The following is a 13030-nucleotide window of genomic DNA, read 5'->3' on the forward strand; positions in this document are numbered from 1 at the left end:
AATTCCAGAAAGTTTCAAAAAGCAAAGCTTGAACTTGCCACTTGCTGGCAACTATTTATATAGCATTTGCATTATATTAGTTATTATAGGTAAATCTAGATCGGATTGAAAGAATATGGGAAGATGTACATAGGTTATGTACCAATACTCTGCCATTTTCTATAAGGGACTTGAACATCGTGGGTTTTGGTATTGGGAGGGGCAGTCCTGGAACCGATCTTCCACAGATACTGAGGACAACTATATTTACTTATCAACTAATTTACTTTTAGTTCTTGACCTGCATTACCAACTGCCTATTGAACATCTCTGAGATGTATTTCTGGATCATCTTTTCCTATATGAACCTATCTTCCCAACCTCTATAATTTACTCTTCTTCCTCCATTTCTTTCATTCTGGCCAGTAGCATCACCGCCATCTGGGCAGCTATTCTAAAAAATAAATAAAGTCATCTTCACCACCCCTTCTTGCTCTCTACCCAGCCTGCTTCCTTCCTCCATTTGGAAGTTCTTACCCTCACTCTAATAAAGAGTGGTAATAAAGAGCATCAGACAGACTGGTTTAAATTCCAGCTCAACCATTTCTACCTCGAATGATCTTGGGCACATAACTGTTTTTTGTTTTTTTTTTAAATTAATTAATTTATTTATTTATGGCTGTGTTGGGTCTTCGTTTCTGTGCCAGGGCTTTCTCTAGTTGCGGCGAGCGGGGGCCACTCTTCATCGCGGTGCGCGGGCCTCTCACTATCGCGGCCTCTCTTGTTGCGGAGCACAGGCTCCAGACGCGCAGGCTCAGTAGCTGTGGCTCACGGGCCCAGTTGCTCTGCGGCATGTGGGATCTTCCCAGACCAGGGCTCGAACCCGTGTCCCCTGCATTGGCAGGCGGATTCTCAACCACTGCACCACAAGGGAAGCCCACATAACTGTTTTAAGGCTTATTTTCTTCTTCTGTAAAATGGTTGTAACACTAGTACTACTCACGTGGGTTATTATGAGATTTGAATGAATTAATGCATGTAAAGAACTTACCACGTAATCTGGCATACCGTAATTTCCTTCAAAGTAGTGAAGATCATTAATTTCGTAAGTCGCTTCCTCTTCTGACTTCATGGTATCTGCAAACCTTATGGCCATATTTCTTAACTTTTTTATTTATTGTGGGCGAGTTTTAAAAATTTTTATGAATCTTTTATCACAAATATGCTAATAATACTCTTTTTGAAATTTTACTGAAGTATAGTTGATTTACAATTTGTGTCAATTTCTGCTGTACAGCAAAGTGATTCAGTTATACATATATATTCTTTTTCATATTCTTTTCCATTATGGTTTATCATAGGATATTGATATAGTTCCCTGTGCTATACAGTAGGACTTTCTTGTTTATCCGTCCTATATATAATAGTAGTAAAACTCATTTTGACTTATATAATAAATCAAGTAATTTAAATTCTACTTGCTTTCTTACACACTTTGAATCAATAAACACACTTTGGACAGCATACACCTCCAGATTAGCTTTCTGTCATTTGTAGTTTTATTAAAAATTCTCAGTAACTAATTCTAATATGTAAATAAAATGAAATCACCAATAAAATTTTAAACACATCTTCTATTAAAAAAAGATCAAATTCTAAGCAAAACATCCTCACCAACATGTTGTTACTAGACATTCACACTCAAATGGCTTACTTTTTGTTACAAAATTCTCTAGAATGGAAATCTACAAGCGCCGCGTTTTGAACAGTGGAGAAAAACCAAGCGCTAGCGTGGCTGCTGGCCCCTGGGCTTTAATGGCTTCCCCCACCCCACCTGTCAAACCAACATTCATATTCTCTTCTTACTAATCTCCACTTAAAGCTAAATTCAACTCCCCCCTTTATCCAGGGCAAAGGTTCAGAGTGAGAGGGAAAATAAGGACATTAGTAACCCCAACTAGTAAACTGAAGCGTTATTCCTCTACCTCCTACGTGCTGTGCCACCGTTCTCAGCACCTCTTCCTCTTCCTGGTTCTCATTCCCTTGTCTTCTCCAACCATTACCATTGAACCTGAACACTGACATTAATGAACACATCAGTCAGAATGGGGAAACATTCCACCGGGATGACAGCAGGTAAATGGAAGCATGGGTTATATGCTTTGTATGTATGATTTTTTGCCAAAAATCTCTCAGTGAACTACCAAAAATTCAATACTAATTTTCCCCCGTGAAGAGAGTCAGTGGCAGAGTCGGGTTAGGACTGATTAATTGAAATTTAATAGCAGACACCTGGTTGTGGATTCTTTCTTTTAATGAAGGGTCCTTCCAAGGAAGACACCTATTAGGGATAGCAAGAGGAAAAGATTAAGGGATGAATGGGCATATCATTTACTGTCCCCAAATCTCCATATTCTTCCCAGATGTGTTCGCACCAACGCCCTTTGTCCATCTACCGTAGATGGACTACACATCCATTATAGATCCAGAAACTTACTTACTCTGTGCTGTGTACTTCAGAAAGTCCATCATTTGCCTGAGAGCTAATTAGGAAAAGTGAAAAAGCATTAAATGTTTCCACCATGCTTGCAAACACAAGTTTAGCCCTTAAATGTTCATATATGTAGATCCTAACACACATGGGTGTGTCGAAAATAAAAAGGCAAAGAAACAAAGGTTACTCTATGAAGAAATCCAGTTCAAAATGAGAAAAAAATACGTTGGCCTGAGCAATCATACAGTTTCGCATATCAAAAAGAACCCCAGAACAGATGGAAATGTGACTGTCTACACTAGTTCCTGATCCAGAAAAATGGAATTATGGCTCAGCTGCAAAATCCTGGGCCCTCGTTTTCCCAGTGGCCTAAATCAATCCCCAGCCCAGGACAAGATGCTGAGCAAGGTGCATAATTATTTCAGGCCACTAGGGTAAGCACTATTCCTGGCAACTCTGCAGGCAGCGCCATGGATAAGGGTTTCTAATTCTCTTTGGTGATTTGGTTCTGTGTAAACTGAGATTTTTCTTTCAGTATTTCAGCCAGATAAGCAGGAAAGGCCAGCTCCAGTCCTGAGCTAGAACCAATCAAGGTCAGTTTCAGTTCCTTTTCTGTGCAGTTTACTCTCCTTTTTCCCTGCTGCCTTCCCTGACACCTGTCCTTATATTTTTATCTGACTATCAAAACCTAGTGAGAGAACCTTTGGCAGCCTCTGGTGCTCACTATGTCATCCAAAAGCCTCTCAGCCTAAGGAATACCATGAATACTCTGCAAAGCAGTGTCCTTGAGAGGCTAACCGAAGACCCCTGGCTATGAACCACGGAGAAGTAAGTGTCTCCCATGGGTATTTTAAGGGTGAGGTTGAAACCAGTGCCTGCTTTCCCCAGAGGCAATACTGACTTAGCAACTTGCCTATTAACAAATCTCTGATGTTTGGCTTTACACTGCACCCACAGTATATTCAGTTATTATCTAACATAGAAAGTGAAAGATGAATCTTGCCATTCCCATTTGGAAGATGGTGAAATAGAGGTTTAAAAGTTTAAAAGAGTTGTCTAAAGTGAATTCAACAAAGCAGTGTTGCAGCTGGAAAGTAGATCAGCTGACACCTGTCTCCAGTTTTGTAGGTCAGGGACTCTGTAAGTTTAGAGCAGTGTTTTACTTACCATATTCCTCCTTGAAAGCTTCTATTTACTTTCTTAAACTGTGGATGCCAGTGGAGAGGTACCAGGTGTACATTCCAGACACTTATACAACATACACAGACTGAGCCGTCTGCCCGTTGGGTACACAGCTCCGGGCTGAAGAATTTCTAGGGTTGTTAGAACAATAAATGAGGCATTAGAGGGAACAGGCTCTGAGGTAGAAGCAAATGCCCTACATACCTGCAAAGACAGGTTAAAAACACCCTCTTTATTATTACAAACAAAAAAACTCACCAGTTTATTCTGTGCTTTTTCAAACTGCATTGCTCTCCCCCTGTATATTCATTAAATAAATGCAAACACATGTGCTTCGAAATGGGTAGGTGTAAAAGAACATTCTGCACAATTTTATCTAGGCTGTGGCAGACTTATCTCACATGCATACATATATCTGGGGGATGTTAATTCACGGTGACAGCTGAGCATGACAAACGCAACAGTACACAAATTGGAAGGCCGAAGAAATGCAACTACGAACCCCATGCAGTGCAGACAAACACGCATATGAGTTTTCCCTCAACACACACGTGGCCGCACTTATGGGCGCTTCACCTCACTGATAAACCCCAAACACAAACACCGGGGCCTCCGCCGCCCGCGAGCTGCCTCCACACACGCGGCCTCGCCTCCGCCTCCAGGCAGGCGGGGACTCGCGCGCGGCCCTGGGCACAATCTCCCTCCCACCCACATCCCGCTGCGCGAACACACGCGCGCCAGCCGATCCCGAGCCAGCCCGCCCGCCGGGGAAGCGGCGGCTCCCGGGGCTGGGGGCAGGGCCCGGGGCGGGGGGGGGGAGGGGGGGCGGTGCGGGAGCGCCGCGGGGCCGGGCCTCGGCGCCTGGGGAGGGGACGAGGGGCGGGCGCGGGGCGGTGCCCGGCTCACGTGGGCGGGCGGGAGCAGCTGAAGGTCCGCTCCGGAGCCCGGGCTGTCCTCTCGCGCGCGGCGCTGGCCAGGGCGGCGGCGGCGGCGAAGGAGGAGGAGGAGAAGGAGGAAGGCGGCGGTGGCGGTGGCGGCGGCGGCAGCAGCAGCGGCGAGAGAAGAGGGGAGGACGGAGGCGGCGTCGGACTGGAGCCGAGCGGCGGCGCGAGCTGCCCGGAGCGCTGTCGTGAGCTCGCCCGCCGGGCCTCCACCTCCGAGCTACACCCTGCCGTGCCCAGCTCTGCCCGCGTCCGTGCCCCCGCGGGGAGCGCGCCGGGGCTGCCCCCCGAATGACGGGCGGAAGGTTCGACTTCGACGATGGCGGCACCTACTGCGGCGGCTGGGAGGAGGGCAAGGCGCACGGGCATGGCATCTGCACGGGGCCCAAGGGCCAGGGCGAGTACTCGGGCTCCTGGTCGCACGGCTTCGAGGTGGTCGGAGGCTACACCTGGCCCAGCGGCAACACCTACCAGGGCTACTGGGCGCAGGGCAAGCGGCACGGGCTGGGGGTGGAGACGAAGGGCAAGTGGATGTACCGGGGGGAGTGGTCACATGGCTTCAAGGGGCGCTACGGGGTTCGGCAGAGCCTGTGCACCCCCGCTCGCTACGAGGGTACCTGGAGTAACGGGCTGCAGGACGGGTACGGCGTGGAGACCTACGGGGACGGAGGTGAGCGGCGTCGCTGGCGGCTCGGCTGCTCCGCGAGCTAGTGCGGTGGGCTTTGCCCAGACTGCGGGGAAGCGGGGAGGACGCGAGGCGCACGTGTCCGGAAACCCGCCAAAACACCTGGGGAAGCCTCCCACCCTCTTCCCGCGCCCGCCCTTCCCGGGAGGGTGCAGTGGGACGCGACTGGTGCGCAAGGGTTGCATCTGACCCGGTTCTTGGAGCGGGCGGTGTGTGCACACCCGGGGGAGCAAGGCGTGAATATACCTGGCCGGCGCCGCGCTGCCACCGGGAGGGAGCGCGCCCGGGAGGGTTGGGCTGGAGAGGGGGACGCTGTCACTTGAGCCCGTCACATTACGTTCCTGATCCCTCCCTCTCCCGGGCGGGTTTGAAATCGCCACTCCCGTGGAGTGAGAGCGAACGTCCTGGGCTTGTGAGGCTGGCGGTCGCTGCGGACCGCTCCTGGGATTGGTTTCACGTGGAGTCGTATTTCGCTTCTGGTCCTCTAGTAGCCTAAAGATAGAAGCCAGAACCCCATTAACGAGGATGTTGGGGAATTGTTCCTTATCTGAGGTGCTTTTGGAAACATCCTAGTTATGGGAGTGGAGAGGCCACCTGATGCAGGTGGGATTCGGAGGATGTGGGGTTTTCTTTCTGTTTTTCATTCGGTTTCGTGAAGTATTGGTTTTCCATCAAAAGAAGGTACTCATTGTTGAGCTGCAGATATCTGGACAAATTATGAGGAAAACACTTTAGAAATGAACAATGGAGTCTACGTTTTAAAAAATACAATTGAAAGGTATAGTTGCTAAGTTAACAGCTACTTTACTCTTGAGAATGGCAGTACGGAATCGCCGATTTGCACTAAGGTGTGTGACCGAAATGGTTTGCTGGCTGTGAGCAAAATTCACCTTGTTTTAATATTTAGACAATATTTGCAAAAGAAATTTTGTATATATGAGGGCAGAGTTCTCCCCCCCCCTTTTTTTTCTAACCAGGAAACATATATTATTGAAACAGGTATCAAAATCTGATGAATTCCCTTTTGTACTAAACTGAGAAGCATGAATGTCTTATGCTTTGGCAAAATACATTTTCTTATAATAAACATAATCAGTTAATTGAAGAGGGTTTTAGGAAGCACGGTCACATTTCAGAATTCTGCAGCTCAGAGTTGGAGGATATTAAAGGGATCCAGTTAAAAGTTTCTCCAGCCCACAGCAACCCCAGTCAGGCCACTGCTTATATAAAAGCTTATACAATTTGTACACTTCACTTACTCAGAACAGTTGGGCCGTGTTTCAAATGCAAAACGGCAGAATGGTAGGATTTGCTAAAAAGGACATCTTTTCATCCTACAGTATAAATGAAGGATATGGTTCTCATGGATTAAAAGGAGGGGGGGGGGAACTTTCTCTAATACTTGTATATGGGCTGCATGAGTGTCAAGTTCCACAGTAGTTAATTAGGGCCCTTAAATGTTCTGAATGGGCATAGAGTGCCTTGGCTGACAGCCTTACAAACATGTTAGCTTGTGATTGGATTTTATTGGAGGCCCCAGGTCTACAATATAAGTAAATTCCATGCTCGAAAGTTGGAATACAAAACTTAGCTTTCACATGTGTGCATTAGTTTATAACCTTTCAAGAAGGCCATGGATATTTCTTTTACTTCAGTATTTGGAAGGCTAAAAATAAATGAGTCTTCTTTTAAAGTTACTACTCATTAAACAAAATCTCTTGGTTTAGAGTATTCACTATACCTAGCAATCAAAATATATATGTAGCACAGTAAAGGTCCTCTATGTATGTGTTCTAGAAGCTCAAATAAGTGTCTAGGATGACTGTGGATAATCAGCATCTTGTTTTAAGACTAACTTTTAAAAGAATTTTTTAAAAACCTCAAAATTTGGCATCACTGTAGGACTGTGGTTTTCTTTTTCTACCAAAAACAAAATCTAATATGCTACCAATTAGGAAGGGAGAAAAAACTCTTAAAAATCACTATTGAATTCCTACTCTGTTTCTTTCTTTCATATGCCAATCAGTTAATTAGAAAGTCCTGAATCATAAAATGGGGGTCTAAATGGAAGTGCATTGCTACAATTTATTTCATACAAAGATTTTGGCCAAAACAGGACATTATCACTTCCCCTATTTTTACTTTTTGCCTCTGCACCACAAGTCCATCCCTAGCTACCCTTTCAGACCTAGGGAAAATCTGATTCCATGTATTTTGTGGTGACATTAAACTAGAGGAAGGAAGTCATAATTCCATTGACAAGTATCACTCGGTTTATTTTATTAGTGATTTGTGTGTGAAGTGTTACTGAAATAGAAACCCCCTGAATATTAAGAATAATTTAGTACCATACTCATGAAATCCAAGTCTAGGTGCCCAGAATATTTGGTGCAAATTCTGATCCTGCTGTGGTTCCTTTTTTCACCTGTCATGAAACTATTGAAAATATCTAGGAAGACACATTGTTTTGTTAATTATATGCATACTTGCACATGACGTACCCATTCATAGCATGTAGATTTAAGTTTGGCATAATAAAGTCTAAATTTGACTGGAATTCTTTCTAAACTGGATGCCTTCCACTACAAGCTTATTTAGTGAAAATGGCTGCATCTAGAAAATCAGCTCCCAGGTACAGAATCATAGAACATAACTTCAAACCCATGAGAATAATTTAAGGGATTGCGAGGACCTAATTAGAACTTTATTTGAGCAGCAGGGAGCAGGTGGAAACCACCTGCTTCATAAAGAACTAGAGGTCCTTTTATTTTCTAGGTTCATTGACTAAACTAAACCTGTTTTAAATTTCAGATGAGCCACTAACACTTTGACTGTAAATTGGTTTCTAGCAATTCTGTGGAGGAATTCTTCCATATACTGTTCCTCAACAGAATAGGATGGGAATATAGCCAATGTCATTGTTCTGCTTCTCAACTCGACAGTTAAGCAACAACCTAAACTTTCTAATTATTGCTGTTGCCTTAAACCACTTAGATTTTTCAGGCAATACGTCGTTGGAAATTCTAAATACTTTTTGGAGATAGCAGTTTAAGGAAACTAGCTGTTAATTTCCCCTCAGTGTTAGGAATTCCTAAGACCGTATGGCTGCATTTTAAAAGTGCAAATACTTCTTGATATCAAACAGTATGTTGGAAGTTGTTCTGGCAAAATTAACTCGTCATTATGTAGAAAAGTTAGAAGGATACAATTATAGCATTCCTTGTTTATTTAAACAAAGTATTTAAAAATAAGGTAGTTTTAGTGCGTGTAAGTCAGGTTGTATAACTTTTATCTTAGAACTTAAAATTTTATCTCAGGAAAAGGGCAAGTCAGTTGCAATTTCCTAATAATTCAATTTCCTTCCCTGTTAAAGAAATAATTATTAAGGAAATAATTCAGTTTCCTTTCTTGTTTGGAGATGGCTAATATTCAGTAGAAAGCTTCTTGATCTGAAATGTTCTATTTGACTATCTTATCCTTTGGGGTTTATGCCCACCTCCTCAGAAGTTCTTAGGTGTCAGGTTAAGATGTTAAGACCTACCCAGAATATGACATTCACAGTACCAGACCCACTTCATATTTCATTGTCGCCCTGCTACTGTATATTTATATACCAAAAATATATCAGAATGAACAGAAAGAGATGGTAGTCTTGAAATTAGTCAAAACTTTTGACTTTGGAGCCAGTATGGCTTTAACTTTTAAGTGCAATAATCAGCCCTTGTTAACACAGTGATATAAAACTATGAGCAGCACTTCTCGGTATTTTAAAAATAAATGTATGCCATGCAATAGAAATCTTTTCACGGCAATATAAAATGGCAAGGTAGCTCTGTATAATCAGAAACTGAAAGAAGTCAAGACAGACTGTTATCATGATTGATCTTCTGTGATATTGTGAGTTAGAAATAATAAAGAAGTAATTACATCTTAAAATTTCTACATAGCTTCTTTTGGGGGATATTTTAATTTAAAATTTTCCTTTAATTAAAAGGAAATGAACTTGATGTAGAAGAGAAAATTCTAAGTTCCCTAATCTTAACATTCACTTCCTCCTAAGGTTATTTAAAAAGCTGCTCCAGATTAATTTTTAAACGTCTTTGCAAATTTATGTAATAGAAAAACTTAATGAAAACAAATGCTTTCGATTAGAGATTATCCTATTCCTGAGAAGGCATAATATTCATTGACAAAGTGATCTGGTGTCAACAAAGTTTTAGTGGACACTGTCAAGCACACCTTTGCTCTGAGATGAATTCCATAATGTTAAGTGTGGAAGTTTTCCTCTGGCCTTATCTCACTTTTCCCAAAGGTAAACAGTGCACGCTTTTTAGCCACCACAGCTGTATACAAAAAGCCTATATACAATTACAGAAAAGGTCTAGGCACAACATCTCAGGGACGGGATTCACAAATGGAATTTTAAAAGCATCCCTAAGAGTTGGCTTGGCAATGTGCGGGATTGGACCTTGGGCCGCCGGGCCTGCGCGCAGGGCTCTCGCCTTGCGCGCCCCGCGCTCGCAGGCGCCAGCGCCCCCTCGGCCCCAGACTCACGCTGTGCTCTCTTGCGGTCTCTCGAAGGTACCTACCAGGGCCAGTGGGCCGGCGGCATGCGGCACGGCTACGGCGTGCGCCAGAGCGTGCCCTACGGCATGGCCACGGTGATCCGCTCGCCGCTGCGCACGTCGCTGGCCTCGCTGCGCAGCGAGCAGAGCAACGGCAGCGTGCTCCACGACGCCGCGGCCGCCGCCGACAGCCCGGCCGGCAGCCGCGGGGGCTTCGTACTCAACTTCCCCGCCGACGCCGAGCTCGCGGGCAAGAAGAAGGGCGGCCTCTTCCGCCGGGGCTCCCTCTTGGGAAGCATGAAACTGCGCAAGTCCGAATCCAAGTCCTCCATCTCCAGCAAGCGCAGCTCGGTCCGCAGCGACGCGGCCATGAGCCGAATCAGCTCCAGCGACGCCAACTCCACCATCAGCTTCGGCGACGTAGATTGTGATTTCTGCCCGGTGGAAGACCACGTGGACGCCACCACCACGGAAACCTACATGGGCGAGTGGAAGAACGACAAGCGCACCGGCTTCGGCATCAGCGAGCGCTCCAACGGCATGAAGTATGAAGGCGAGTGGGCAAATAACAAGAGGCACGGGTACGGCTGCACCGTGTTTCCCGACGGCTCCAAGGAAGAGGGAAAATACAAAAATAATATTCTGGTCCGTGGAATAAGGAAGCAGCTTATACCAATAAGAAATACAAAAACTAGGGAGAAGGTGGACAGAGCGATCGAAGGCGCGCAAAGGGCAGCCGCCATGGCAAGAACCAAAGTGGAAATAGCAAATTCAAGGTACGTACGCACAGGATGGGTGGTTCTGCCCGGGTCCTTCGCAACAGTGGAATATCAAATAATATGTTTGTCAGTCCTTTGGTGACATCACCACATAGGTTCTACAACTGCCGGAATCAAAGGTGGAAAATGATTAAGCCCAATAGAATGAGTCAGAAATGTACCTGCACTCTTCTGAAACTTTCCGCCCTCAAACAATGTCGAAGGCACATTGCGGTTCCCTTCCTCATATAAATTACTTCCCTAATACTGAACGTGATGGAGTTGACTCAGAGCCTGTGTACATTTCCCAGAGTCCAGAAAGTTCCTTTTTTAAAAAAAAAAGTACCCCTGAAATACTTCCAGAGGGAGCACAGTGCTTTCATGTGCCGGAAAGAAAATACCATCCACATGGAAACCTACCTTCCCTCTATTCTAATATGAAAGTTGGAGGTGTGTACAACTCCCCCTTAGAAAATTATCCGAATTTCTAACACTCAAATTCTGTTTATGGATGCCTTATAGGTGAGATTGGTTTTGAGAAACTCACCAGGATTCAGATAAGGCAGAAATGTCAAGTTACGTGCCAACATCCAGCAGACATTCTTTAAACAGCAAAGCTTACCTACATGGGAAAGGCAGAGTGACTGAGGCTCAGCAGAATCCCCCCATTCTATGCAAGAAAGACTAGATCACTGGTATATTGGAAGGAAGGGGGTGGGGAGAGCCTGACAAAGACAGGGGACTGTCAGTGTGCCAAGGTTGAAAGAAAGAGCGGCAGAGGAGGGCTGGAGTGAGTAAGACCAAGTGGTGAATAGTAGATGGAGAAGTGAGGTGTATGTGGGCGCGCCCCTGAAGTCCTACCCATGAGAGCCAGGTTCAGGCATCCAACCAGGGCATGGAGAAACCGACTGGGAATAGAATTTTACTAGGGTTGGATGTCGTATGTTAGTCAAAAAGGAAGGTGGGACAGTTATACATGGAAAATTGTATTCTTAGTTTCATTTGAGCAGGTACTGACTGGCCCTAGTTTTGTGTGATTTGAGATATAACGTTTATCATAGAATATTAAAAATCCTTTTCCTGCTTCAGTACTCTTCTCGCATTGAAGTAAACCTTGTGAAACCACGAACTCTTAGCATGTCTTCAGGTTTTTATTCTTACCATTAAATTAATGAGCCCTCCCTTTTCTTTGGTGGAACCATGTGAAAATTCTGATGTTCAAACTTTTCGATGTACAAAAAATGGCGATTTCATATTGTTCAACTTAATACTTCTAGACTTCTGAAATTCTTTTTTTTTTAAATGCCCCTATTTTATGGCTGCTGTTTACTTCTGAGTGTCTGAAACACTAATTGGAAAATGGAGGCGGTCTTGGGTTTTGTATTATTTTTAGATATAGATGATATTAAATTGTTCAAGATTTCCATCTTTATCCCAAACTAACGCAATTTTAAAGTCAATATTGCTTGTTAATTGGTGCAAACTTTCAAGAACGGTCTCTCCTCTTTTATCTGCTGAGCATGTTTTATTTTAGATCATTGTTTTCTCTGATCACCAAGCATTGCATCTACTTGCTTTTTACTCTGCTTGTAGATAGGATACTTGGCACATCTAACCTTGCCAGCTTCCATGGCCCTCTGATAACTTTTAGAGCTAATTGATATACTTTTCGTTAGGCCCTAGTCTCTAATTTGAAATGCACTCTTGGATTCTTCCTTTTTGTTTTCACCCAGTGATAATGCTAGAGGTAATTCAGTCTTGGCAGGTGGAAGATAAACCTATATAGGACATTCTAGCAAATAACTTTCTTATGCTTGCTTTAATTATTGACTTTTATGATTAAATTGGAGGAACCTACATAATGAAAAGCTGTGATGCAAAGATCTCTGATTTTACCAGTATCGTAAAACTCTTATCCAAGTTCTAGCCACAGTCTCTCTGTCAAAAGTCTTTTGGGGTGGTATTATGTAGTTTGGGAGTAGTGTGTTATAATAGTTTATAATTAACAGACATTTAGCTTAAGAGCTTGTACTTCTAGCTAGTTAACTCCTTCATAAAGATTTCGCTTAGCTGTTTAAAAAATGCTCAGTTCATTATGCTTAGTGACATAAGCCAGTCACAGGACAACTATATTGCATGATTCCACTTATAGGCGAGATCTATAATGGTCAAATGCATAGAAACAGTAAAATGGTGGTTGCCAGGGGCTGAAGGGAGGGAGAAATTGGAAGTTGCTGTTCCAAGGTATAAAGCTGCAGTTAAGCAAGATGAATCGTTCTAGAGCTCTCTACAACATTGTGCCTGTAGTTAACAATACTGTAGTGTGCGCTTAATGTTTTAACAGGGTAGATCTCATGTTAAGTGTTCTTACCACAAGGAAAAAAATACTGTTTTGATGACACGACAGGCAAAAAAAATTTTTAATG

At 44.1% G+C, this 13030-nt stretch overlaps 2 protein-coding genes across 8 annotated transcripts in view; one reads left to right on the forward strand and one right to left on the reverse strand.

The window, feature by feature from the left end:
- Positions 1-657: 657 nt before the first annotated feature.
- LOC309614803 (uncharacterized protein) lies at positions 658-4429 on the reverse strand. 2 transcript variants are annotated; one of them, XM_082363658.1, is made up of 5 exons: positions 4205-4429; positions 3914-3953; positions 3641-3786; positions 2481-2522; positions 658-2320 (listed from the first exon to the last, which is right to left on the reverse strand). In XM_082363658.1, exons 2-5 carry the CDS (start codon positions 3941-3943, stop codon positions 2197-2199), a joined length of 342 nt encoding a protein of 113 aa, XP_082219784.1. In that variant the 5' UTR covers positions 3944-3953; positions 4205-4429; the 3' UTR covers positions 658-2196. The 2 variants fall into 2 exon arrangements, with proteins under 2 accessions (XP_082219784.1, XP_082219783.1); XM_082363657.1 differs by having other exon boundaries at positions 4158-4429.
- Positions 4430-4754: 325 nt separating this feature from the next.
- The window catches only part of JPH1 (junctophilin 1), a 79707-nt gene continuing 71431 nt past the window's right edge, over positions 4755-13030 (forward strand). For all 6 annotated transcript variants that reach the window (XM_082363431.1, XM_082363432.1, XM_082363430.1 and 3 more), the window contains exons 1-2: positions 4755-5266; positions 9863-10622. In XM_082363431.1, the coding sequence (XP_082219557.1) occupies positions 4888-5266; positions 9863-10622 (1139 nt within the window). In that variant the 5' untranslated portion in view covers positions 4755-4887. The remainder of the gene's footprint in view (positions 5267-9862; positions 10623-13030) is intronic.

This window comes from Balaenoptera borealis (genome assembly GCF_965194805.1).
Source record: "Balaenoptera borealis genome assembly, chromosome: 17".
NCBI lineage: Eukaryota > Metazoa > Chordata > Mammalia > Artiodactyla > Balaenopteridae > Balaenoptera > Balaenoptera borealis.

Bases quoted from the DNA above. Each gene is read 5' to 3' on its own strand.
- LOC309614803 (XM_082363657.1), bottom strand. From the start codon at position 4,183: ATGCGTGTTTGTCTGCACTGCATGGG. The intron at 3,954-4,157 runs GTTCGTAGTTGC...ATGAATATACAG, and splicing joins GTTTGTCTGCACTGCATGGG to GGGGAGAGCAATGCAGTTTG. The intron at 2,523-3,640 runs GTAAGTAAAACA...TTTCCTAATTAG, and splicing joins AGCTTTCAAGGAGGAATATG to CTCTCAGGCAAATGATGGAC.